This window comes from Podarcis cretensis, assembly GCF_951804945.1.
Source record: "Podarcis cretensis genome assembly, chromosome: 3".
Lineage (NCBI taxonomy): Eukaryota > Metazoa > Chordata > Lepidosauria > Squamata > Lacertidae > Podarcis > Podarcis cretensis.
The window spans coordinates 2,445,470-2,473,037 of record NC_137172.1 but is presented as its reverse complement, the minus strand read 5'-3'; the positions used below and the strand labels follow the sequence as shown (position 1 = coordinate 2,473,037).

The following is a 27,568-nucleotide window of genomic DNA, read 5'->3' as shown; positions in this document are numbered from 1 at the left end:
TTTCACAAACAGGAATTGAGCAGAGCTGGAAAAGTTTGGGGACATTCGCTGCAACATTTCTCCCATGAATATAGGGATGTGCTATTGAATAGGAATAGTAATAGTAAATAATAATCATAATACCCAACCTATTTGACTGGGTATACCATCCACTCTGGGTGGCTCAGAAATATATATAAAAACATCATAACACATTAAACATTTAAAAAACTTCCCTATACAGGACTACCTCCCGATGACTCAGGACTTGCAGAACTCCAACATTTCTCTGATGGAAATGGGGATGTCCTTGGGAAAAGTGGGATATTCTGATATCAAGTCAGATCAGCTGGGAGAGCTTCTGTAAGTCTGGGATGGTCCCTGGAAGATGGGGACACTTGGAGGGTTGGAGGGGCGTGGAGAAAAACAAGGGGGTGATGAAGCAGAAGGGGGGGAGGCTTGTGTGCAGGACCAGCCCAAGACATTTGAGCCCCTGGGGCAAACCACAAAATGGTGCTTTCCAGCCCCCACCCAGCCCCTACTCAGGGAAGAAGGGTTGAGTTAAAACCTACATTAGGATCAAGGGGGGGGGGTGATATCAGCAACTCCTCCAAGTCACCAAGATGCATTTCTTGGGGGCTGAATCTGATGCCCCTGTGGATCCTGCTACCCAAGATGGGCACTGCCCCTTTCCTCAGACTGGCCCATCTGTTGATCTCTGTCCTTCATGGCAGGGAAGGAAGAGAAGGGGGGGGAGGATGGGAAGCAGAGCTGTGAAGAAGGATGGCGATGGGTGGTGGGCAGCAAGGCGAGGTTTCCCCCAGGCTTCTAGGCAAGGCATGCAACATTTCTCCAGTGAAAAGAGAGTGCCCTGTTCCTTCTTCATCATCATGATGCTATTACTTATAACCAGGGGTCAGCAAACTTACCGCGCCTTGGGGCGGTGTCTCCAGCGCCAATTGCCGGCGGGCCGGAGGGCGGGGGAGTGCGTGCCCATACGCGTGCGCACACGATATTTCCAGAAATACTTTTGCAAAAGCTAAGAAATACTTTTACAAAAGCTAATAAAGGAAGAAAAAATAAAAGGAATTGTAATTGGGAAAAAATCCTATAAAGTTAGAGCATTTGTGGACGATTTAATAATAACAACAAAAGACCCAAAAAGAAAACATCCCAGCGGCGTTGGAATTAATTAATACATATGAAAAATTGGCGGGCCTAAAGGTAAATTATCAAAAAACTAAGCTACTAACTAAAAATCTAAATACAGAAGAGAATAAAGAACTCCAACAGTTGACGGGTTTAGAGATCAAGAACAAGGTAAAATACTTAGGGATCTGGGTATCAACAAAGGGTATTAACCTATATGAAGATAATTATGTCAAAGTATGGAAGGAGGTAAAGAAAAATATGGAAACTTGGACCAAGCTACACCTCTTCCAGGCATATTTGATCTTCTTGCAGTCCATGGGACTCTCAAGAGTCTCCTCCAGCACCAGAATTAAAAAGCATCAATTCTTCGGCGATCAGCCTTCTTTATGGTCCAGCTCTCACTTCCATACACCACTACTGGGAAAACCAGAGCTTTAACTATACGGACCTTTGTTGGCAAGGTGATGTCTCTGCTTTTTAAGATGCTGCCTAGGTTTGCCATCGCCTTTCTCCCAAGGAGCAGGCGTCTTTTAATTTTGTGACTGCTGTCACCATCTGCAGTGATCATGGAGCCCAAGAAAGTAAAATCTCTCACTGCCTCCATTTCTTCCCCTTCTATTTGCCAGGAGGTGAGGGGCCCAGTAGCCATGATCTTCGTTTTTTTGATGTTGAGCTTCAGACCATATATTGCACTCTCCTCTTTCACCCTCCTTAAAAGGTTCTTTAATTCCTCCTCACTTTCTGCCATCAAGGTTGTGTCATCTGCACCACTGTATAGGATTCAACAATACAGACTTGCTGGGCTAAGTAAAACCCATTGGAAAGACCCTGCTCTGCATTCCGTTTCCCACATTTCTCAGGATACAGAACACACACCCCATTAAGTGCTAACGGCCTCCGCAAGAACCACAAAACGGCCACAGAGAGTGTTTGATTTTGTTCCTGCTGCAAAAGAAATGTGATGCCAGCCTGCCTTGCAGGAGTTGAGCCACCAGAGGTCGCATCTCTCCATACCTGTCCCTCTCCGCATGGTCCACTTCTTCCAATAAACTTTTAAGAGACTCCCAGCAACTGGAACCTTTTTCAGAGCAACAACAACAATCCAGCCCTTGGAGCTGCTTCTGACTCTCCCCTTTCTATGCCTGCCCCCTTCCCACTCCCCTTGGCTTCCCCAGGAGTGGCGAAGGCTAGCTGCAAAAGCTGCCTGGGTCCTTCACTTTGCCTGGAGAAGGGCTGGCTGCAGAGTTTTGAGAGAGCCACAGCTGGCAATCTGAAGCAGAGGAACATCAGGAGAACCACCACCACCACACAAGACCCCTTGTTGCCCATGGAAGGGATGACTGCCCATGTCTAGAGGGCTCTTCCTTTCCTTCTGGACTGGAAGGAGCTAACTGGCAAGAACTCTTTATTTTGAGATTTCCCTCAACCTTTTCTAACCAACTTGCATGGTGGGGATTAGGAGGGGCTGAAGAATCCAAGGCTGTCAAGAACCCTGCCATCAGGTGAGTAACTTAAATTACACCTTGGTTGTTTCAAGGGCTGAGCAGGAGACACAGTTCTCCAGCTTGGGGGGGGGGGTGTGGACCTTTCTGCTGGCACTTGTTGTTGTTGCTTAGTTGTTTAGTCGTGTCCGACTCTTCCTGACCCCCTGGACCAGACCACGCCAGGCCCTCCTGTCTTCCCCTGCCTCCTGCAGTTTGGTCAAACTTATGCTGGTAGCTTCAAGAACACTGTCCCACCATCTTGTCCTCTGTCGTCCCCTTCTCCTTGCGACCTCCATCTTTCCCAACATCAGGGTCTTTTCCAGGGAGTCTTCTCTTCTCATGAGGTGGCCAAAGTCTTGGAGCCTCAGCTTCAGGATCTGTCCTTCCAGTGAGCACTCAGGGCTGATTTCCTTCAGAATGGAGAGGTTTGATCTTCTTGCAGTCCATGGGACTCTCAAGAGTCTTCTACAGCACCAGAATTCAAAAGCATCCATTCTTCGGCGATCAGCCTTCTTTGTCCAAATAAATCTCTGCCACTGACTTCTGGAATAGCCTTGGCGAACAGAGTAGTGTTTGTGTCCAGTTTTGGGCACCTGAGTTTGAGAAGGAGATTGCTAAGCTAGAAGGTGTGCAGAGGAGGGCAACCAAGATAATTAAGGGTCTGGAAACCAAGCCTAATGAGGAGCGGTTGAAGGAACTGGGGATGTTTAGCCTGGGAAAGAGGCAACAGAGAGGTGATATGATATCTGAAGGGCTGCCACATGGAAGATGGAGCGAGCTTGTTTTCTCCTGCTCTGGAGGGTAGGACCTCAAACCCATGGCTTCAAGTTGCAAGAAAGGAGATTCCGACTCAACATCAGGAGAACTGTCTGATGATAAGAACTGTTCAACAGTGGAACGGGCTCCATTGGAAGGCGGTGGGTTCTCCTCCCTTGGAGGCTTTTAAGCAGAAGTTGGGTGGAACCTTCAGCTGAGATTCCTGCATTACATGGGGTTGGACTAGATGACCATCAGGGTCCCTTCCAGCTCTACAGTTCTATGATTCTAAAGCATTCTCACTTAACCTATCTGTGAAATGGGAGCAATGTTGATCAACTTCATGCTTACTCAAAGGGGATTTTTAATGGAAAACCCGGAGCTTGTCCCTCCAGTGTGCCAGCATGGTGTAGTGGTTAAGAGCGGTGGACTCGTAATCTGGTGAACCGGGTTCACATCTCCACCCCTTCACATGCAGCTGCTGGGTGACCTTGGGCTAGTCACACTTCTGTGAAGTCTCTCAGCCCCACTCACCTCACAGAGTGTTTGTTGTGGGGGAGGAAGGGAAAAGGAGATTGTTAGCCACTTTGAGACTCCTTTGAGTAGTAGTAGTAATAATAATAATAATAATAATAATAGCCACAGGACCTCTGTCTTCGAAGGATTTAGCTTCAACCGGCTCCCACGTAACCATCCAGTGGATAAAAATGGGATATCAAATCCAAACTACTACTACTACTCCTCCTCCTCTTCTTCTTCTTCTTCTTCTTCTTCTTCTTCTTCTTCTTCTTCTTCTTCTTCTTCTCCTCCTCCTCCTCCTTCTTCTTCTTCTTCTTCTTCTTCTTCTTCTTCTTCTTCTTCTTCTTCTTCTCCAGGCCCCCTTCATGTTTATGATCTTTCAGGGGCAAAAAGGCTTCCCCTCCCCACTTCTAAGGGGACAACCTGCAGCCCAAACTTCCTCTTAGAATCATAGAATCATAGAGTTGGAAGAGACCACAAGGGCCATCGAGTCCAACCCCAAGTGAAGTCTTGGCAAGTGAAGTGCTGTAAGAGAGAGGTGGAGATTTTGCAAACAAAAGGGTTCCTGTCGCCCCCACCCTCCCAGTGCTCAATTTAGCAGAGTGCTGATCTTCGCCCCCTGTGCACCGCTTGAAACGACACCTTTTCCGGGAGAAAATCCAGTCCCGTGAAAATTCAGTGCAGCCTCCCATTAAATAGGGAAATATCGTCGCAGAGATACGACAGCTCAGGTACCCAACTGTGGGTGGGTGATGGTCCAGAGGAAGTTGAGAGGTACCCAATATAAGTTTTGTAAGGAGAAATATATGAAATATTGCAAAATAGAGAAAGGGGAGAGATTTTAGTTATGAAATTTAAAGGTAATAGTGAAAGTAAGAAAAGTGTATTAAGTGAATAGATTGGGAAAATTTCAGATGTGGTTGATGGAAGTCCAAAATTGTATAAAATGTAAAAGTATGTTTAATTATTTGAAGATAACATGTTAAAAACTAATAAAAAAATTATTTTAAAAAAGAGAGGGGGGTATCCAATATATGCATTCATGTGACTTTTGATGTGACTTTCCAAGACTTTGGCCACCTCATGAGAAGAGAAGACTCCCTGGAAAAGACCCTGCTGTTGGGAAAGATGGAGGGCACAAGGAGAAGGGGACGGCAGAGGACCAGGTGGTTGGACAGTGTTCTCGAAGCCACAAACATGAGTTTGACCAAACTGTGGGAGGCAGTGGAAGACAGAAGGATCTGGCAAGCTCTGGTCCATGGGACACGACTAAACGACTAAAGAAAACAACAAGCCGTGTTGGTCTGACGCAACTGAAACAAATAAAAACATTGACCAGTAGCACCTTAGAGACCAGCTAAGTTTGTTCTGGGTATAAGCTTTCATGTGCATGCACACTTCTTCAGATACACTGAAACAGAAGTCACCAGACCCTTCACATATGCAAAAGCTATTTTTTGTGATCTGCATACTATCCCTTGCTTTCTCCTGTAGGACTAATGGCAGTCGTTAACAGCCACAGGTTCACCATACCCACTGAGTCAATCACCAATCTCCTACTACCCTTCTGGGGGGAAAACCCACCCTCCCCTCCCACTATATATAAGGGTCTGGTGACTTCTGTTTCAGTGTATCTAAAGAAGTGTGCATGCACACAAAAGCTTATACAGTGGTACCTCAGGTTACAGATGCTTCAGGTTACAGACGCTTTGGGTTACAGACTCCGCTAACCCAGAAATAGTACCTCGGGTTAAGAACTTTGCTTCAGGATGAGAACAGAAATTGCGCAGTAGCAGCAGGAGGCCCCATTAGCTAAAGTGGTGCTTCAGGTTAAGAACAGTTTCAGGCTAAGAATGGACCTCCAGAACGAATTAAGTTCTTAACCCGAGGTTCCACTGTACACAGAACAAACTTAGTTGGTTTCTTAGGTGCTATTGGACAATTGTTTAATTTATTTATTTGTTTGGAAATTCAAAGGGTAGCATCTAAAGGTGGTGGACTCTCCTTCATCGGAGATTTTCAAACCAAGGTCGGTTGGGATTCTTTAGCTGTGATTCCTGCATTGTGGGGGTTGGACTAGATGGCATTTGGAGTGTCCCTTCCAGTTCTACAGTTCCGTGATTTTATGATTCCTGGCTTTCCACTAAAGTTTGGAGAAATGAAAAGAAAAAAACCACCAGTGCCCTTTTGCCCTCCCCCACTCTCCTCCCTGTCCCCCTGCCCCCCCCCTCGTGCCAGGGACAATTAACTTCTTTTTGGCTGGCAAGACAGATGAAACGAGGCTGATCAGAGGCAGGGCACACTGGGCAGGGGGGGCGTTTTCATCTCAGGGGCGAGAAAGCAACAGCCTCTCAAACATGAGTGTTAGCTGAAGTTGAAAGCAGCCAGGGATGAAAGGAACTTTGAGGTGGGGGAGAAAGAGAGAGGGGGGGAGTGCAGAAGAAGAAGGAGGAATAAGGGGAGGGGAGTGTGATGGCCTGGGACTGGGGCAAAGACTTGGAACTGGAGGCGTCTCGGTCTGCACCAGATCCTTTGCCTCAGGCATCATCTGAACCAAGTCTGGGGCCTGATCCTGAAGAGCCCCAGTCTCCACAGGTTCCCCTGCAACAAACACCAGCTGGGCCGAGTCAGGGGCCTGAGCCTGCGCTGGCTCCAGATGCGGGGATTCCCTCATTGCCTTCAGCTGGGCCATCACTTACAGCTGCTCCACTACCGGTTGGGTCAGGAGAGGCTGAGGCGGCCTCTGGGTCTAGTAACCCACCAATGTCTCATGAGTTGCAGAGACTGAGATCTGAGAGAAGGAGAGACTTGAGTACTCGCAGGTGGAGTGCTCGCCTTTGGGCGAAACAGGGAGGTGAGTCGCCAGGGGATCAGGACCGGCCATTACCCCAACAGAGATAAAAGGTTGTTGAACCCCGCCCCAGGTTGTGGGAGCAACATTGCTAGAACCTGCCTGAGACCCTGTGCCTGACCTAGCCTGGTTTCCTGCCTTGGCCCTCTTGGACTGACGCCTCGTGGAATCCTTGGATTCGGGACCAGACCTGGACCGCATGGTTCGGGTTAACCCCCAGGCCCCAGCACAGGGAGGAATAAGGAAAAGTGGGACATTCTGGGATCAAATCAGAAACTGGGACAGCTTCTCTAATTTCAGGACTGTCACTGGAAAACTGGAACACTTGGAGGGTATGCAGAACAAATGTTCTGCCACAGAGATAACCTCCCTGGTCAAGCTATCTCTCACGCTGTCCTTAAGCCTATCTACAGTTCAAGAAGGACACTGACAAACTGGAACGTGTTGAGAGGAGGAGGGCAACCAAAATGGTCAAAGGCCTGGAAATGATGCCTTAAGAGGAACGGCTAAGGGAGCTGGGCATGTTTAGCCTGGAGAAGAGGAGGTTAAGGGGTGATATGATAGCCATGTTCAAATATATAAAAGGATGTCACATAGAGGAGGGAGAAAGGTTGTTTTCTGCTGCTCCAGAGAAGCGGACACGGAGCAATGGCTCCAAACTACAAGAAAGAAGATTCCACCTAAACATTAGGAAGAACTTCCTGACAGTAAGAGCTGTTCGGCAGTGGAATTTTCTGCCAAGGAGTGTGGTGGAGTCTCCTTCTTCGGAGGTCTTTAAGCAGAGGCTTGACAACCATATGTCAGGAGTGCTCTGATGGTGTTTCCTGCTTGGCAGGGGGCTGGACTAGATGACCCTTGGGGTACCTCCCAAATCTTCTGAGGGTCTGCCTTCTTACATGACATCACCTCCCCCCCCAAAAAAACCCCCCACCCTTTAAAAAAATATATTTTAAAATACTTTTACAGTGGTACCTCTAGATATGAACAGGATCCGTTCCGGAGCCCTGTTCGCATCTAGAGGTAAACGTAACTAGCGACGGCACATCTGCTCACGCGCGCGTTACTTTTCGCCACTTCTGCACATGCACATGATGTCATTTTGAGCGTCTGCGCATGCGCAAGCGGCAAAACCCGGAAGTAACGCGCTCCCTTACTTCCGGGTTGCTTTGGAGCGTAACTCGAACACGCTCAACTTGAAGCATATTTAACCCGAGGTATAACTGTCTTTGTTTTAAACAAATACAGATAAATATAAACAACCAAAATTACTAAAGAAAAATCCTTAATCGTAATAATGAAAAAAGCTAAAAAAACCCTACAAAAACATCAAAGTACATGGCATAGAACATAAGCCATTATGGGAAAGAAAAAAGGAAAAGGAAAGGAGGAGGAGGAGGAGTGAAAAAGAAAAAGAAAAAAGAAGAAGGCAAAAACACAAGGAGGCTCATCTATGGTACGCTTCCGTGACGTTCACAATAGATCATTGTTCTTATCAATTCTCTCTATCTGCATTCCATAGATTCCCTCATCTTTGGTATCAGGGAACATTTCCCTATGTGGCATCATTCTAAACATAACCAGGTCTTTCTTGATGAACCCTTGTCCCCTAGATAATTATTTAAAGATTCCCATTCTTCTTTCACCATCTTTGTAGGTTTATCTTTTATTGCATCTGCCAGCTTTGCGAGCTCCAAGTACCCGCACAATTTGACTACCCATTCATCTTAACACGACATTGTCAAAGTGTTGACTGTAAGCTTCCTGGGGCAAAGATCCATTCCGCTGTTCTCCGTTTGTTTTCCTGAAAAGTGCCTTGCTCCGTCGATCACCGCACGTCTTCTGGCCTTGCAGAGAACAGGCCTGTCCCCTGAGATAGGAGAAGAGGGTCTGGGCTCTGGCCTATTTGGGAAGCATCCAGAGTTGTTATCCATCTGGTTTGAGGCTGGGTTTGGCAGCCCTCCCTCTCTGTCAAAGCAGCTGCCCTTTTGCTAAGTTGGGGGCAGATCAGCGACCAGCCTCTTCTGGCATCAGACGAACAAGCCGAACAAACAGGCAGATCGGTCCATTCCACTTTCTATTTTCCTCCTGATTTCAGCAATTTCCAGTTCACCACATGCTGGCATCAAAAAAAGTCGCTGTGGAAATTGCTTAGCATTTGTGTGCAGTTTTGACTAATACACACCTATATGTAAGCAGTCTCCCCTAATTTGTTTGTGTGTGTGTTATTTTTAGCCTGCAAACTTCCCCCTGATGAATGTATTTCTGTACAGTGGTACCTCGGGTTACATACGCTTCAGGTCACGTACGCTTCAGGTTACAGACTCCACTACCCAAAAATAGTGCTTCAAGTTAAGAACTTTGCTTCAGGATGAGAACAGAAATCGTGCTCCAGTGGAGCGGTGGCAGCGGGAGGCCCCATTAGCTAAAGTGGTGCTTCAGGTTAAGAACAGTTTCAGGTTAAGTATGGACCTCCAGAACGACTTAAGTACTTAACCCGAGGTACCACTGTATATGGTTTTGGTGGGTGTTTTGGCTTTCTGCTTGGAGAACTGCATTGCAAAATTTTAAAGAGTACGGACTTTGAGGGAAAGCTGGTTTGTTTTCCAGTCTGCAAATTGTTTTTGCACGTTTGGATTAGGTCGATTCACTTTAAAATTTCTCTCCCCCATCCCTATGGGACTCTGAGTGCTGAGGTGAAGGTAAAAGATAAAGGACCCCTAGATGGTTAAGTCCAGTCAAAGGTGACTATGGGGTTGTGGCGCTCATCTGGCCGAGGGAGCTGGCGTTTGTCTGAAGATGGCTTTCCAGGTCTTGTGGCCAGCATGACTATAGCACTTCTGGCGCAACGGGACACCATGGTGGAAGCCAGAGCGCATGGAAACACCGTTTACCTTCCCACCACAGTGGTACCTATTTATCTACTTGCACTGGTGTGCTTTTGAACTGCTAGGTTAGCAGGAGCTGAGACAGAGCAACAGGAGCTCACCCCATTCACACAACCTTCCGATCGGCCAACCTTCCGATCTGCAAGCCCAAGAGGCTCGGTGGTTTAGACCACAGCACCACCAGGCAACCCGTACCAATGGTGAGGCCCATAGCTGCATATCAGAGCCTGTGCTTCAATCTCGGAGTGGTTTAATCATAGAACAGCAGAATTGGTAGAGATCTCCATGGGTCATCTAGCACAACCCCCTGTAATGTAGGAAATGGGTGGCGCTGTGGTCTAAACCACTGAGCCTCTTGGGCTTGCCGATCGAAAGGTCGGCAGTTCAAATCCCTGCAATGGAGTGAGCTCCCGTTGCTCTGTGCCATCTTCTGCCAATCTAACAGTTTGAAAGCATGCCAGTGCAAGTAGATAAATAGGTACCACTCCGTCAGGAAGGTAAATGGCATTTCCATGTGCTCTGGTTTCCGTCACAGTATTCTGTTGTGCCAGAAGCAGTTTAGTCCTGCTGGCCACATGACCCAGGAAGCTGTCTGTGGACAAACGCCGGCTCCCTTGGCCTGAAAGCAAGATGAGCACCACAACCCCGTAGCCACCTGACTGGACTTAACTGGTCCTTTACCATTTTTTTATCTTAATGAAGGAATCTCAATGAAAGCATTTATGAAAGATGGCCATCCAACCTCTGCTTTGAAACCTCCAAGGAAGGAGAGTCCACAATTTCCTGACTGGATTCTTCCGTGTGTCTCCCACAGGTGGAAAGATGGAGAACAAAGCCATGTACCTCCATACCTTTGGCGAGAGAGAGAATGGATCCGTCTTCGAGGAGCAGTTTGATGGAAAGAACCTCTCCAAGCTGAACCTCTGCGATGATGGTAAGTGATGGGTCCAAGGCAGTAGGGACCTCCGTGCGAGATCTTCTTTGCTTTGAGGGTTCATGGAACAGGGATGGCTGAATGGGAACGGCTGTGGAAAAGAGATATCAAATTTACAGCATGCTATAATTTAAGAGTGGCGCTGTGGGTTAAACCACAGAGCCTAGGACTTGCCGATCAGAAGGTCGGCGGTTCGAATCCCCACGACGGGGTGAGCTCCCCATTGCTCAGTCCCTGCTCCTGCCAACCTAGCAGTTCGAAAGCACCTCAAAGTGCAAGTAGATAAATAGGTACACTCTGGCGGGAAGGTAAACGGCGTTTCCGTGCGCTGCTCTAGTTTGCCAGAAGCGGCTTGGTCATGCTGGCCACATGACCCGGAAGCTGTACGCCGGTTCCCTCGGCCAATAAAGCGAGATGAGCGCTGCAACCCCAGAGTCGGTCACGGCTAGACCTAATGGTCAGGGGTCCCTTTACCTTTATAATTTAAGAGAGAATGTAATGAAAATGCAATACAGGTGGTACCTGACCCCGGCCAGATTGGTAAAAATGTACAAAAACTGTAGTGATGTCTGTTGGAGATGCAACAAAGGGGCAGGAAGCTTTCTACATATGTGATGGGAGTACAAATAGATAGTGGGATTCTGGGAAAATATCTATAAGGAACTGAAAAAGATGTTTAGGTTTCCATTTGGAAAAAAACCAGAATCCTTTCTCCTAGGTATCACGTCAGAGGAAATAAAAAGAACGGTCAGACCAATATTTATGTATGCAGATACAGCAGCAAGGTTATTGATTGCCAAAAACTGGAAAAGCATCCCAACTAAAACAGACTGGTTATCTAAAATGATGGAATACTTCCATATTGCCGAACTAACAGGGAGGATAAGCGCAGATATGGTACAAAAAGTGAATAAGGAGTGGGCTATCTTTAAGGAATACATCAAAATCTATGTGGAAAAAGTAGAATTTCTGACAGATATTGAGTGAATCCAGAAAATGATTAGGGTGAAAGGAGGGTAAAATCAAGATAGAAGAAGAGATTAAAGAAACAATGAAATGCGTTTAAGCTAGTTGGAAAAATAAAGTAGCGTAACAAGAACGGCTGGAAGTCAAGTCACTAGGTGGGTGTCTGTGTGGGGTAGGCGTGTAGGTATGTTGATATGCACAGGATAGGTAGGTATTATACAGAGTAATGTAGGTATGTTTTATATTATGAATATGAGGTAGTGTGTTGTGTACGTGTATTGTGTAAATGTATATGTATGTGTTTTATATGTTAATAAAATCTAAATAATAAAAAAGGAACAGGGGTGGCTAAGTCATAGCTGTCAAGTGTCCCTTATTTGAAGGGACAGTCCCTTATTCCAGCGCCATGTCCCGCTGCTGTCCCTTATTGATGGATGTCCCTTAAATGTCCCTTAAATGATGTCCCTTAAATTTCAAAGGAAGCAACTCCTCTCCCTCCCTCCCTCCCTGCTGGCCAGGGAGGAGGGAGGCTCCAATTGTGTTGCTCACCCAATAAGAAGTCTAAGAACGACTGGGGGGTGGAGCTTGCATGCCTTGTGTGTGGCTAGTTAATGCAAGCTGAGGGGTTTTTTGAATGCTGGACACCATTTTGTTGCACGTGCTGCTGCAAACTTTGTAGTGCAAAGCCAGGCCGGGGAGCCATCTTAAGTTGAGGCTGCATAGGCCTTGTGGTGCATGTGATTCAGATTCTATTCAGTTGAACCTCTGGTTACAAAGTTGGTTGGACAGTGTTCTCGGAGCTACCAGCATGAGTTTAACCAGAATGTAGGAGGACAGGAAGACTGGAGTGCCTGGAACAGGTGAGGCTGCAGGTCCCTTATTTTCAAGGCTGCTGGTCCCTTATTTTCAAATCTGTAAGTTGACAGCTATGGGCTAAGTAATTCAGTTTTTCCAACTCCCAATACAAACTGGCTTGATCCAAGGAAAATAGTGCATGCTCCTTCCTTGGAGGTTTTTAAGCAGATGTTTGATGGGCATCTGTCAGCGATTCTTTTAGATTCCTGTATTTCAGGGGGTTGGACTGGATGTCTCTGGGGGTCCCATCCAACTCTATGATTCTATGAAACGTGTGACTCAGAATTTGATTGTCCATCAGGTCACCCTCTTCTCCAAATTTTCTGACACACCTCTAGTCTCACAAAACGTATCTCTACTGTCAGGGACTCAGCGGGAGCGCAGGGAGGAGAGGAGATGGAGAGTGAGGGGGAGCAATCCGAGGGCAGCGTAGGAGAGGATGACAGCAGCCCAATAGATTCCGTGAGCCTCTCCAGCGAATCGGAAGATTCACAGAAGGGGGCGCCGATGGGCAGGGCAAGGGGGGACCCAAGGGGGACACCCCAGAAACAAGGGGCCAGCGGGGACTCCCAGAGCAGCAGTTGGAAATCAGGACCAGCTTCCCCACCAGAGCGTAGTGGGGGGGAGGAGTCCCAGATATCGGAGCCCACATATTCACCACCAGCAAGAGAAGATGAGTCAGGGTTGGCCACGCCTCCATCAGAGAGCGAGGGAACGGTCAAGAGGAAAGTTGCAGGCTGGGCGCGCGCGCCAAGTTCAAATGTACAGGCGAGCGGCACAGAAGGTAGCCCGGATAGGGAACCAGGTCCTAAAGCCCGCCGGAAGGAGGGGGAAGAATCATCAGGGTCAGCGTCAGAGGAGTCCAGAAAGGATGAAACCCTAGCGGGCAGGAGGGCCCAGAGGAGAAAGGAACTTAGGAAGAGGTGGAGCAAGGCGAGAGTCTTAAACTGGTGTGGAAGGGGCGGAGACTCAGACGGGACTTCGCCGGTCTAGGCTTTAGACGTAGAGCTGCGTGCTGCGGCTTTGAAATGGAAACTGAACCTCAATAAAGACTTTTGTACATAACGGCAGCCTGGCGTTGGTCCTCTGTGAGCTGGGACCTAGAGGCAGCTCTGACATCTACTTTTACATTTAAACGTCTGTTGAAATGCAACTTTGTGTGTGAGGATTTATAAAAGCCTCACACAGCACCTCACACCAGCTTGTCCTGGCTCCCTTTTAGGATTGGTTTAACCACTAAAATAACATCTACGTTAGTGTGATTATCAAAGCAAGAGTTTATTTATTTAGGTGCAAAACGTTTCAACTTCTGCCTTCCTCAACTGCTCTGATTTTAAAAAATCATTTGTATTGGATCGGCTGATCATAGAATCACAGAACTGTAGAGGTGAGGGACCCCCAGAGGTCATCTATTCCAACCCCCTGCAATGCAGAGAATCTCTGACAGATGGCCACCCAACCTCTGCTTAAAAACCTCCAATGGGAGAGGGTCCACCACCTTGTGAAGACAGAAGCTGAAATATATAAATAAAGCCATCAATAAAGAAAGAAAAACCCTCAGTTTTGTTAATCACAGACGCTCACACTTTAAATGTTGGAACAGAACAGTCTTATCAGCCTGGAAATAAACTGATTTCCCCCATTGACTATATAGATGTGGACAGATATATCCGAGCCCAATGTGCTCCCAAACTTGGCACATGATTTTGCCTCCTGTGGCAATGAGTTCCATAGTTCAGTCATGAAGAAGTGCTCCCTTCTGTCTCCCCCATTCATCTGCCAACCTGTTTCAGGACTGGTTCTCCTGGCATGGAAATGCCCCCCAATATCTTCCTTGGCATAGGAGGGATAGGTATCAAGTGGGGGTCTCTTGTCCCAGAACAGATGCCCATTCCAGCTTGCAAACTGAGCTGTGCAGCTCATCCTTATGAGATTGATTGGAAGTTAAGTGACGGGGGGTGTGTGTGTGTGTGTGTGTGTGTGTGTGTGTACTTCAGGACAAAAGAAAGGCACAAAAACAAACACTTTGCGTACACACTGATCTGCACGATCTGAAGCAGCTGTGGAAGGGGTTTGGGGGTTGACATATACTTGGAGTCGAGAGTGGATTTCCTGCTCTTTATTCAGCTCATAGTGGTGAGGAGGAATGGAAGTTCCCCCAGAATGTCTGCTTTATATACATTATTTACACAATGGGCCCCACATGATTGGCTAATTCCAGGATTCTCCTGTAGGCCAATCAGGTTGCGGATTCACTTCCACCTGGAGCTCGATTGGGTGGCTCCTGTGGACCAATCAGACTGCTACATTCCGAATCCTATTGTTCTAGGACCAATCAGACTGCTGCATTCTGGATCCTATTGTTCTAGGACCAATCAGAGTGCTGCATTTTGGATCCTATTCAACTCAGTACATAACACCGGTTGGGCTGGACAACTCACTGTAAACATCTTGTATGCTGTGACAGTGAGGAGTTGTTCAGGATCCCAGAACGCAGCATCTGTTCATTTTAGAATCTTTCATTTTCTCATTTTTCCTGATCTCTTTCCTTGTCCTTTGAATCCACTGGATTGAGGCCTCCCCTCCAGAGCACCAGAAACCAAGTTTGCTCCATCTTCCACGGAGCAGCCCCCAGATATTTGAACATGGCCACATTTGCAGGTTGAAATCTTGCCGCGGTCCCCCACTTTCCGTACGGAAGTGGATAAGTTCCTCTGCACAGCTGCAGCCGGCCTCAGAAAGGGAGCGGCTGTTTCTGGGGTCCACGCCAAGCCCCCTAGCGCTTGCCAAGGGCCTGATATAAGTGTTAATGTCAGAAAAAAATAATGTAACTGTCCTTATTATGAAACCTCCTCTTCCATCTGTTTGGCTGGCAAGAGAGACCGAGCGCTGTAAATTGATGCTAAGAACAGGCCAGTAATTAAATGCATATTGGACCAGCGCTGGGGAGAGGCAGTGAGCAGTAATCTCATGGCTTAGCCACCTCTCCAAAAATATAAATAAAAAAGGCATTTTTTTTTACAGCACTGTGTTTTCTTTGGGGACTCAGTGTTGACTTTGCCAGCCAAAGGGTGACCTCAATGTTTTATTGCTCCAGAGAGCAGCCACAACCCTCCGTAATGCGGTTGTGTGAACCCGGGTGCCTTTCTCGAGTCTTAACCCTTTAGAAGTAGGAAACATTTGTGTGCTGTAAAAGTGGAGACCGGCAGTTTTTCCTAAGGGGGAGGACAGAGGTCTGAGAGGAGGAGGAGACTTTCCAACGAAGGAAGATTGGCAACAAAAACTGATGGGGAATGAAATAGCGAACCTTACCGGAAGATTAAGAAATCAAGGAGAGAGATGTTTTCATATAGAATGCGGAGAATTTATTGATTATCTGAAGGATTATTGTAAACAACTTAAATCACTAGCAGGACTGATATAAAAACATGCAGTGAAAATTACCTAATTATAACATAAAGGATGAACAGTAAATAGATATGAACTGAATATGCAATATTATAACATCAGTAACCGCGTTGAGTCAGTCACCCATCTCCTACTACCCTCCTGAGAAAAACTCTACCCTCCCATTATATTTAAGGATCTGGTGATTTCTGTTTCGGTGTATCTGGAGAAGTGTGCACGACACAAAAGCTTATACCAAAAGCAAACTTAGTTGGTCTCTAAGGTGCAACTGGACATTTTATTTATTTATATATATATAAGTACAGTGGTACCTCGGGTTAAGAACTTAATTCATTCTGGAGGTCCGTTTTTAACCTGAAACTGTTCTTAACTGAAGCACCACTTTAGCTAATGGGGCCTCCAGCTGCTGCTGCGCCGCCAGAGCACGATTTCTGTTCTCATCCTGAAGCAAAGTTCTTAACCCGAGGTAATATTTCTGGGTTAGCGGAGTCTGTAACCTGAAGCGTATGTAACCTGAAGCATATGTAACCCGAGGTACCACTGTAACCGCAGAAAGTGGAGGAGGGGAGTCAATGACTGGATGTCTTAATTGGATGCGTCAATTTAGATTTGTGATTCAACTGTAAAAATCTGAAAATGAAAAATAAAATACAGTCATACCTCGGGTTAAATGTGCTTCAGGTTGAGCGCTTTCGGGTTGCGCTCCCCGGCAACCCACAAGTAACGGGACACATTACTTCTAGGTTTCGCCGCTCGCGCATGCGCAGATGGTTAAAATGACGTCACACACATGCAAGGAAGCGGCGAATTGCCACACGAGCAGACGCGGGTTGCGTTTGCTTCTGGGTGCAAACAGGGCTCCGGAACGGATCCTGTTCATATCCAGAGGTACCACTGTAACTTGAAAAAGAGAGAGAATAAGAGGTGACTTGGTGGAAGAATGTATAATCACACACAGCCTGGAAAAAGGAATGGAGAAACGTGTCAGTAGAACTTGTGAACTTCTAGCACTGGAAACTGCAGGACACCATGATGATGATGATAATGAGATTCCACCTTTTTTTTTCCTGATGGAGATTCCAGGCAGCATACCACTAATTTTTTATTTCATCACATTCATCCATGGAAGGCATTGTACACAACCCTTCCCTCGCACCTTTTTTCTTCACAACAACCCTGCAAACTAGGCAAGGCAGAGAGGTTGTTGTTGGCTCAGGGTGACCAATGTCAATGTGCAGACAACGTTCAGGCACTTCCTGATTTTCTCCTGTTTTCATCGGAGGAATGTTAGCAGGGAGCTGTCTGGCGCCGATGGGAGTTGTAGTCCAACAGCCCTGGAAGGCGCCGGGTCAGGGAAGGTTTATCTAGAGGAGCCATAAATGAGCAGAGATGGGGGAAGTCTTTGACCTAGAATCATAGAATCATAGAATCATAGAGTTGGAAGAGACCACAAGGGCCATCGAGTCCAACCCCCTGCCAAGCAGGAAACACCATCAGAGCACTCCTGACATATGGTTGTCAAGCCTCTGCTTAAAGACCTCCAAAGAAGGAGACTCCACCACACTCCTTGGCAGCAAATTCCACTGCCAAACAGCTCTTACTGTCAGGAAGTTCTTCCTAATGTTTAGGTGGAATCTTCTTTATTGTAGTTTGGAACCATTGCTCCGTGTCCGCTTCTCTGGAGCAGCAGAAAACAACCTTTCTCCCTCCTCTATGTGACATCCTTTTATATATTTGAACATGGCTATCATATCACCCCTTAACCTCCTCTTCTCCAGGCTAAACATGCCCAGCTCCCTTAGCCGTTCCTCATAAGGCATCGTTTCCAGGCCTTTGACCATTTTGGTTGCCCTCCTCTGGACACGTTCTAGTTTGTCAGTGTCCTTCTTGAACTGTGGTGCCCAGAACTGGACACAGTACTCCAGGTGAGGTCTGACCAGAGCAGAATACAGTGGCACTATTACTGATCTAGATGCTATACTCCTATTGATGCAGCCCAGAATTGCATTGGCTTTTTTAGCTTCCACGTCACACTGTTGGCTCATGTCAAGTTTGTGGTCAACCAAACCTCCTGGAAGACTTTGCAGAGCCAGGCAAAATCCAGCAAAAAGAGAGTTGAAACTGAACTAAACAGACTAGTACGCCTCTCATGGAAACTTCCCTGAGCTCCGGTGTAACAACAATGGTCTGCCTCCTTATTAAGTTCCTTGATTTACTCAGAGTGATACGCACAGTAATGACTAAGAGTCGCACACTGTAATAATGTTTCTACACATATATGCCAAGAGATTAATGTGTCTTCCATCCTTTGCAAGCTGGCATGAACACCAGATGTAAATAAAGTCTAAATATCCGGGATGAAGCTCGTGAGATCAGAGTTCCTTTGTATGCTGCAAATATTCGTTCCGGGAGGTTATCTTCTGACTGTTCCTTTCTGAGCACAAACAGTTCTTCCTTATAAAAAATGCATTGTTATTGTCATGATCATGTTCTGGGTATAAGGACAGGGGTACGGAGTCTGTTGGGGGGACGCAGATGGCGCTGTGGGTTAAAGCCTCAGCGCCTAGGGCTTGCCGATCGAAAGGTCGGCGGTTCGAATCCCTGTGGCGGGGTGCGCTCCCGCTGCTCGGTCCCAGCGCCTGCCAACCTAGCAGTTCGAAAGCACCTCCGGGTGCAAGTAGATAAATAGGGACCGCTTACCAGCGGGAAGGTAAACGGCGTTTCCGTGTGCGGCTCTGGCTCTGGCTCTGGCTCTGGCCAGAGCAGCGATGTCACGCTGGCCACGTGACCCGGAAGTGTCTCCGGACAGCGCTGGCCCCTGGCCTCTTAAGCGAGATGGGCGCACAACCCCAGAGTCTGTCAAGACTGGCCCGTACGGGGAGGGGTACCTTTACCTTTACCTTTTACGGAGTCTATTGGGGGCGGGGAGAGGAATAAAATCTGGTATACAATATAAGATCTCACGTCTGCCCTAGATGTTTTGCTGCCTGTGGCAAAGGGCGAGATGGAATTCCCCCCCACTGGCCCGTTACGTGTTTAAGAGTGGATCGTACTACTCTTTAAATCTTAATTTCCAACACCGTACCCAAGGACAGCCAATTTTGCAGTGAGTTCAGGGCAGGCCACCCGACTGGTGCTAAGATATGTGTCCCAAAACAGAGGGGAATGCCTGAGGAAAGGACTTGTTCACACACTGTTGTTGTTGTTTAGTCGTTTAGTCATGTCCGCCTCTTCGTGACCCCTTGGACCAGAGCACACCAGGCACTCCTGTCTTCCACTGCCTCCCGCAGTTTGGTCAAACTCATGCTGGTAGCTTCAAGAACACTGTCCCACCATCTCGTCCTCTGTCATCCCCTTCTCCTTGTGCCCTCCATCTTTCCCAACATCAGGGTCTTTCTGAGGAAGTCTTCACTTCTCGTGAGGTGGCCAAAGTCTTGGAGCCTCAGGTTCAGGATCTGTCCTTCCAGTGAGCACTCAGGGCTGATTTCCTTCAGAATGGAGAGGTTTGATCTTCCTGCAGTCCATGGGACTTTCAAGAGTCTCCTCCAGCACCAAAATTCAAAAGCATTTCTTCACACACAGCATAAGTTAAACTGTGGAACTCTCTCCCACTGGAGGCAATGATGGCCAACAACTTAGATGGCTTTCGATGACAATTAGGCAAATTCAAGGAGGAGAGTAACACGGTCCAGGTCTGGTCCAGAATCCAAGGGTTCCATGAGGAGTCAGTCCAACAGGGCCAAGGCAGGAAACCAGGCTAGGTCAGGCACAGGGTCACAGGCAGGTTCCAGCAAGCTGCAATGTTGCTCCCGCAACCTGGGGCGGGGTCCAACAGCCTTTTATCTCTGTTGGGGTTATGGCCAGTCCTGATCCCCTGGCGACTCACCTCCCTGTCTCGCCCAAAGGCGAGAACTCCTCCTGCGAGTACTCAGGTCTCTCCTTCTCTCAGACCTGAGTCTCTGCAGCTCGGGAGACGTCGGTGGGTTACTAGACCCAGAGGCCACCTCAGCCTCTCCTGACCCAACCGGTAGTGGAGCAGCTGTAAGTGATGGCCCAGCTGGAGGCAACGAGGGAATCCCCACATCTGGAGCCAGGGCAGGCTCAGGCCCCTGACTCGGCCCAGCTGGTGTTTGTTGCAGGGGAACATGTGCAGACTGCGGCTCTTCAGGATCAGGCCCCAGACTTGGTTCAGGTGATGCCTGAGGCAGAGGATCCGGTGTGGACCGAGACTCCTCCGGTTCCGAGTCTGAGCCCGAATCCCAGGCCATCACAACTGGGAGGAGGTATAAGAGCCATCTTCAAAGATCTCAAGGGCTATCGAGGACAGCATGCTGGACAAGATGGGTCACTGGCCTGATCCCAGAGTGGCTGGGGAAACCCAGCCAGATGTGTGGGGTATAAATAATAAATTATTATCATTATTATTATTATTATTATTATTATTATTATTATTATTATTCAGCAGCAGGCTCTTCTTATGTTCTTATAGGATCTTAGAGGAATCTGAGTCTGAGACAGGTGCCTCACTTTTCCTGATGTCAAATCTTGCCCTGATAAGATCGAAAGGCAAATTAATGTCTATCTGGAAAGCCTTCCCAATCATATCTAATCTCTCCATCTCTGCTTACAAGAATAATTTAGACCTAGCACCTCAAGTTTCGCAAGTCGTTCTTCTAATTGTGCTTGTGAACAATCGTCTAATAGCTGAGAGGTCACTCAGTGGAGATGAGAGCGGCCGCAATGACGCAGAAAGCGCACTGAGGATTTATGGAACACGCTTGAGCCGGACGCCAGTCCAAGTAAACAGCAGAGTGATTTAGAAAGCCATTCCAAATGGGTTTCTGACAAGAAGGCGGAGGCACGGAAAGGGAGAGTCTTCTCTAACCTGGTGCTCAGCAGATGTTTTGCACCACAACTCAAAAAAACCCCCAAAAAACCTGTGGAAGACACAGGCATTTGGAATAGTACAGGGAAAGACTGGATGTTGTGCGCTGATTGTCTTTGGCTCATTGGCATTGATGGGAGCACATGGAAGGTGGAGAAAGCTTGTTCTCTGTTGCTCCAGGGGGTAGGACTTGAACCAATAATAATAATAATAATAATAATTTATTATTTATACCCTGCCCATCTGGCTGGGCTTCCCCAGCCACTCTGGGTGGCTCCCAACAAAATATTACAGTGGTACCTCGGGTTACATACGCTTCAGGTTACAGATGCTTCAGGTTACAGACTCCGCTAACCCAGAAATAGTACCTCGGGTTAAGAACTTTGCTTCAGGATGAGAACGGAAATCGAGCTCTGGTGGCACGGCGGCAGCAGGAGGCCCCATTAGCTAAAGTGGTGCTTCAGGTTAAGAACAGTTTCAGGTTAAGAACGGACCTCCAGAATGAATTAAGTTCTTAACCCGAGGTACCCCTGTACCGTAATGCTTCATACATTTAAAGCTTCCCTAAACAGAGCTGCCTTCAGATGTCTTCTAAAAGTCAGATAGTTGTTTATTTCCTTGACATGTGATGGGAGGGCATTCCACAGGGCGGGCGCCACCACCAAGAAGGCCTCCAGCTGGGCCATCACTTACAGCTGCTCCACTACCGGTTGGGTCAGGGGAGGCTGAGGCGGCCCCTGGGTCTAGTAACCCACCGATGTCTCCCAAGCTGCAGAGACTAAGGTCTGAGAGAAGGAGAGACCTGAGTACTCGCAGGAGGAGTGCTCGCCTTCGGGCGAAACAGGGAGGTAAGTCACCGGGGGATCAGGACCAGCCGTTACCCTGTCAGAGATAAAAGGCTGCTGGACCCTGCCCCAGGTTGCGGGAGCAACGTTGCTGTTTGCCAGAACCTGCCTGTGATCCTGTACCTGTCCTTGCCTGGTTTTCTGCCTTGTGTCCTGCCTTGACCCTGTCGGACTGACTCTTCATGGAACCCTTGGATTCGGGACAGGACCTGGACCGCGTTACTTGGGTTACCCCTGGGCCCAGCACATGCTAAGTGCATGTACAGCTGCTGGACCAGCCATCCCAATCAAGCATCTACAGTCCTGGTTCCATTAGCATCACGGCGAACATTTTGCTTCTTGATTTTGGGTCGTTTCCATTTGATTGGTTCCCACCATTTGGCTACCTTTGCACAAACCTACCCTTTGTAATAAGAAAGAGCCCATCCTTCTAACTATCACATCCCAACACCATGGAGGAAAGATGTTGGTGATAAATGAACACAGAGCGAGTCATTTCCGAAGCAGAATGGATCGTTGCCAAACGCAACAGCCGTTGAAGCCTTGGGGTTGGTTTGTGTATTTAAAAGCGTTTGTAAACTGCTTAGTATTTTTTTAAGCCATAAAAAATAAATAAACAGCGTCATGAAAATAAAAACACAACATAAAACCAGTAAGGCAGGGAAATAAAAACAGGAATTTGTGGAATTCAAACAAATAAAAACTGGTTTTAAGGGTCAAGGAAAGTCTGGGCTAAATGAGATGTCTTTACGAGACGTTTGAAGTCACTGATGGATGATGCTTTGTGTATGATAGAGGGAAGGACCTTCCAGAGTTTATGGGGCAATGGCCGAAAATGACCATTTTGGGGTCCACCTGCCCAGGTGACCTAAGTGATCTTACAGGTGTGTGCAGGTGCAGGCAGTCTTTCAGGTAACATGGTCCCAAGTTGCTCAGGACCTTGGGTGTCAACAAGGACATCTTCTTCTTTGGCGATCCCTCATAGCTTAGTAAGATTGTCTTCCATAAATATGGTCTTAATTGTGAGTCCATAAGTGACTGTGGAGGCCAATTCTGGACCCACACGTCCTTCCACAGTGGGGACATTGCTTTCCAGACGGGAGTTGATCATGGTGAGGGTTTGCCAAGCGTGCCTTCCTCTTTGCACGTTTTCCCCTTGTGTCCTGAGTTCGAGTGGTTTCAAAACCCATGACACCTTTGGTAAAGGCTGTTATCCAACTGGAGCGCTCGCAGGCCAGTGTTTCCAAGTTGTTGGTGTTTATACTACGTTTTTTTAGATTTGCCTTGAGAGAGTCTTTGAACCTCTTTTGTCGACCACCAGTGTTACGCTTTCCATTTTTAAGTTAGGAATAGAGAATAGTGGTACCTCGGGATGCGAATGGGATCCGTTCCGGAGCCCCGTTCACATCCTGAATAGAACGTAAAACGTGACTGTGCGACTGTGCGTGCATGGGTCGCATTTTGAAGCTTCTGCACATGCGCGTGACATCATTTTGAACATCTGCGCATGCACGAGTAGCAAAACCGGAAGTAATGTGCTCCGTTACTTCCGGGTTGCTGCAAAGCGTAACTTGAAAATGCTCAACCTGAAGCACATTCAACCCGAGGTATGACTGTAGTTGCTTTGGAAGACGATAACCAGGCATCTGTGCATTGACACCTTGTGTGTCCATAAGGACATAAAGAACATGGGGCAGTAGCTGCCCAGTAGCCGGTGCAGTTCCCTGAGGACAGGGGTACAAGGTGAGAGTCCAGCTGCTCCGCTCAGCATCCTGGCTGCAGCATCCGGCACCAGCTTGCCATAGAGCTGAATGAGGATGGGGAGAGCATCTGTTTTCCCTTTGGCCAACCAGATGCAAGCAGCCCTGAGGACAAGAGCTTGTTCTCTTCCTGTGGCTAAATAAGTGCAAAAGGAGAGTCTGCTGGATGCGGCCAGTGCTTCATGTAGACCAGCAGCCTCTTCTTGCAGTGGCCAACCAGATGCCTGTGAGAAACCAGTGAGCAGAGCAAGAGAACAAGAGCAACTCAGACACAAGATTTACCCACCTGGGAAGAATGGCAGATGAAGGTGATGGATTACATGGAACTGGCGGAAATGACTGGCAGAATCCGAGACCAGGGAGAAGAGTCGGTAGAAGAAGACTGGAAGAAATTTAGTCTATCTACAGAAACATTGTAAAATTAAGGAATGTTAGAAGGATGCTGGAATGAAGCTATGTGGTTTTAGCAGTAATGTTATAAAGGATTAAGTAAAAATGGATTGTTAACAGGTCAGAATGTAAAGTTACAATATATTAAGATAAATTAGTAAGATAAAAACAAAGAAGGAAAGGATTTGCTGAAACAACTAATGAACTAGAGTACAAAAAAGGGAGGTGCGAGGAGGTCAAGGAAACAAGCAAATGATAGATAAGATATGGAAAGATGGATTTGTTTTTAATTGTTTTTATTTTATTTTTTGTATTTTGTATTCTCTGTTTTTCTTTTTCTTTCTTTTTTATTCTTGTAACTTTTTGAAACACCAATAAATATTTTATATATATATATATAGAGAGAGAGAGAGAGAGAGAGAGAGAACAAGAGCAACCCTCCCCTTCTGTGGTCTTTAGCAACTGGGGGCCATCCTGGCTATGGCCATCGATAGCTCTCTCCTCCTCCATGAATTGTCTAATCTTCTTTTAAAGCCATCCAGGTTGGTAGCCATCACTGGGAGGGAGTTCCATAGTTAAAGGATGTGCTTCACACAGGTGGCACTGTGGTCTAAACCACTGAGCCTCTTGGGCTTGCCGATCGGAAGGTTGGAGGTTCGAATCCCCGCGACGGTGGTGAGCTCCCGTTGCTATGTCCCAGGTCCTGCCAACCTAGCAGTTCGAAAGCACACCAGCGCAGGTAGATAAATAGGTACCGCTGTGGCAGGAAGGTCAACGGTGTTTCTATGCACTCTGGTTTCCATCACGGTGTTCCGTTGTGCCAGAAGTGGTTTTTAAATATACTCGAAGTCCTGCAGTGATTTCATGCTCTTTATTGTAGCTTGTAAAACAGTGACTGAATTTCCCTCCAAACCTCAGGCTTTTATATTACACAATGAATCCCATCTGATTGGCTGATTCTGCTTCCCTCCTGGAGCCTGATTGGTCTTCTCCTGCAGGCCAATCAGTTGTTGCATTCTAGGATCCTACTTGCCTATTGTTCTAGGATCCAAGCTTAGTGTTGTTGTTGAGTCGTTTAGTCATGTCCGACTCTTCGTGACCCCCTGGACCAGAGCACACCAGGCACTCCTGTCTTCCACTGCCTCCCGCAGTTTGGTCAAACTCATGCTACTAGCTTTGAGAACACTGTCCAACCATCTCGTCCTCTGTCATCCCCTTCTCCTTGTGCCCTCCATCTTTCCCAACACCAGGGTCTTTTCCAGGGAGTCTTCTCTTCTCATGAGGTGGCCAAAGTATTGGAGCCTCAGCTTCACCATGGGTAGGCAAACTAAGGCCTGGGGGCGGGATCCGGCCCAAACACCTTCTAAAGATGCTGTCTAGGTTTGTCATTTTCTCCCAAGAAGCAGGCGTCTTTTAATTTCATGACTGCTGTCACCATCTGCAGTGATCATGGAGCCCAAGAAAGTAAACTCTCTCACTGCCTCCATTTCTTCCCCTTCTATTTGCCAGGAGGTGATGGGACCAGTAGCCATGATCTTTGTTTTTTTTGATGTTGAGCTTCAGACCATATTTTGCGCTCCCCTCTTTCACCCTCATTAAAAGGTTCTTTAATTCCTCCTCACTTTCTGCCATCAAGGTTGTGTCATCTGCACCAAGCTTAGTACATAACAGGTTTAGTCCTGCTGGCCACATGACCCAGAAAGCTTTTTGCAGACAAGCAAGATGAGCACCACAACCCCATACTCGCCTTGGACCGGACTTTACCATCCAAGGGTCTTTTGCCTTTACCTCGTGTAAAAAAACTTCTTTTGCACCGCCCCTTAGATAGGGGGCAACCTTCCCCATTTTGGTTCACAGGGATAATCATCTGAGGACTTTGGAAGCCCTTTAAAAGTGATCCCTAAACAATCACCGGAAAAGGTTGGGGGTCATTTTGCAGGGGCTTTCTGCAAAACTGCCCGGCCAGCCTCAGTTCTCTGATACACTGGAAAGCCCTTTTGCAAAACCTACCAGCGACCGACTTGCTACCCTGCAGGCAGCACCGAGGAGGGGGCTGTTTCTCTGCCCATTTCCAAACCCACCTCTCCAGCTGTTGCTCTGGCTTCCTGGCAAGAGCTGGGAGATTCTCCCAGAGGGCAAATTTTCACCTCATTTGGCAACCCTGGACTCAGGTTCTTCTCCGGACTTAGTTACTGCTGCCTGTTTATCAAAACACCACCTGGGCCTACTGCTGTTCTGCAGCCACCTCTGTGCTGAGCCATAGAGCAAAATACATGGGAGGGGGTCTCCTTGCCCATCCCTGTTCAGCTCTTTCCTCCATTGACACGATGCAAGCATCTTTTCTATTAAGGCTTCAACCTGCTTATCCCCAATGAGGAGTCCAGCTGCGATCTGCAAACCCATTCTGCAGTAAGTAGCTCATATTCCGACTCTGTAGATATTAAAACTCTCAAAAAAATAATAATGACCTCATAGTTTAGGGGATATTAGGAACTAAATTATGTTCGCTGATGACAACCAAGCTTTGCTCCTGGGGAATGGCAGTTTGGTTGCTACTAAACGAAGCTGAGAAGTTGTGCAACTTCTATCACAGGGCTGGGCAGATTTGGCTTGGGGGGTCCCACCCCCCTCCCGAACCCTGAAATTTGCCGGCCAAATTTTCTCAGGTGCATAAGTCGTACAGGGCAGTACTTAACGAAATAGCTGCATGAGCAGAATGACTTCTGCTTGCACAAGGAGACCTCTCCTCCTCTTCCTCTCATTCACACCTCACCCACCAAATCTGTTCCAGAAGGTTGAGTAAGACCCAGAACAGATTTAGGGGGTGCAGAAGAAGAAGAGAGGGGAAAACCTTCTGTTGGAAATGGAAGTGAGAGCTGGACCATAAAGAAGGCTGGTCGCTGAAGAATGGATGCTTTTGAATTCTGGTGCTGGAGGAGACTCTTGAGAATCCCATGGACTGCAAGAAGATCAAGCCTCTCCATTCTGAAGGAAATCAGCCCTGAGTGCTCACGGGAAGGACAGATCCTGAAGCTGAGGCTCCAGGACTTTGGCTACCTCATGAGAAGGGAAGACTCCCTGGAAAAGACCCTGCTGTTGGGAAAGATGGAGGGCACAAGGAGAAGGGGACGGCAGAGGATGAGATGGTGGGACAATGTTCTCGAAGCTACCAGCATGAGTTTGACCAAACTGCAGGAGGGAGTAGAAGACAGGAGGGCCTGGCGTGCTCTGGTCCATGGGGTCACGAAGAGTTGGACACAACTAAATGGCTAAACAGCAAACAACGATATGTATGTGCTTTATATGTTAATAAAATTTTAGAAAAGGAATAGTCTCCGATTGCTTGGGGAGAAGCCTAGAGAAGAGAGGATTTGGGCAGCTTTTGGACCTTCAGTCTCCGCAACTGCTTCATGGGGGCAAGAGCTACCGGCAATGAGTTGCTGTGCAAATTAGGCCTGATACTCCTGTGCAGACTGTGGTTTTGCTCGTAAAGAGTGAGCTCCAACTCTCAGCGGTGTGGTTGCTAACACCAAGGCAGGTGGGGCAGTGCCCTGCAAAGCCCCAGTGGGCCAGCCTTTGCTAGAGCTGCCTTCCCAGTGCATCTCATAGAATGTAGAGCTGGAGGGGACCCCAAAGGTCCTCTAGTCCAACCCCCTGTAAACCAGGAGCTGCAGCTAAAGGAGCCCTGTCTGACCTGTCTAAAAACCTTCAAGAAAAGAGGGTCCAGCATCCTGCTTTTCCTTCAAGACTGACAGACGGAAACTTGACCCGGAGGCCACTCAGAGAGCTTCATGGCTGAGAGAGGATTTGAACCCGTGTCTCATAGGTCCTAATCCCAGCCCTCTAGCCACTACACCAAGCTGGCAAATCCCTCTCTAGGATGAATATGCAAAGTTACT

The 27,568-nt window shown here is 47.6% G+C and overlaps 1 protein-coding gene across 1 annotated transcript in view; it reads left to right on the top strand.

Annotated features, from left to right (window-relative positions):
• Nucleotides 1-2,194: 2,194 nt before the first annotated feature.
• Nucleotides 2,195-27,568, top strand: part of SCARA5 (scavenger receptor class A member 5) — a 97,741-nt gene continuing 72,367 nt past the window's right edge. Inside the window, exons 1-2 of the mRNA XM_079968804.1 lie at nt 2,195-2,633; nt 10,441-10,560. Of these exons, the coding sequence (XP_079824930.1) occupies nt 10,449-10,560 (112 nt within the window). The 5' untranslated portion in view covers nt 2,195-2,633; nt 10,441-10,448. The remainder of the gene's footprint in view (nt 2,634-10,440; nt 10,561-27,568) is intronic.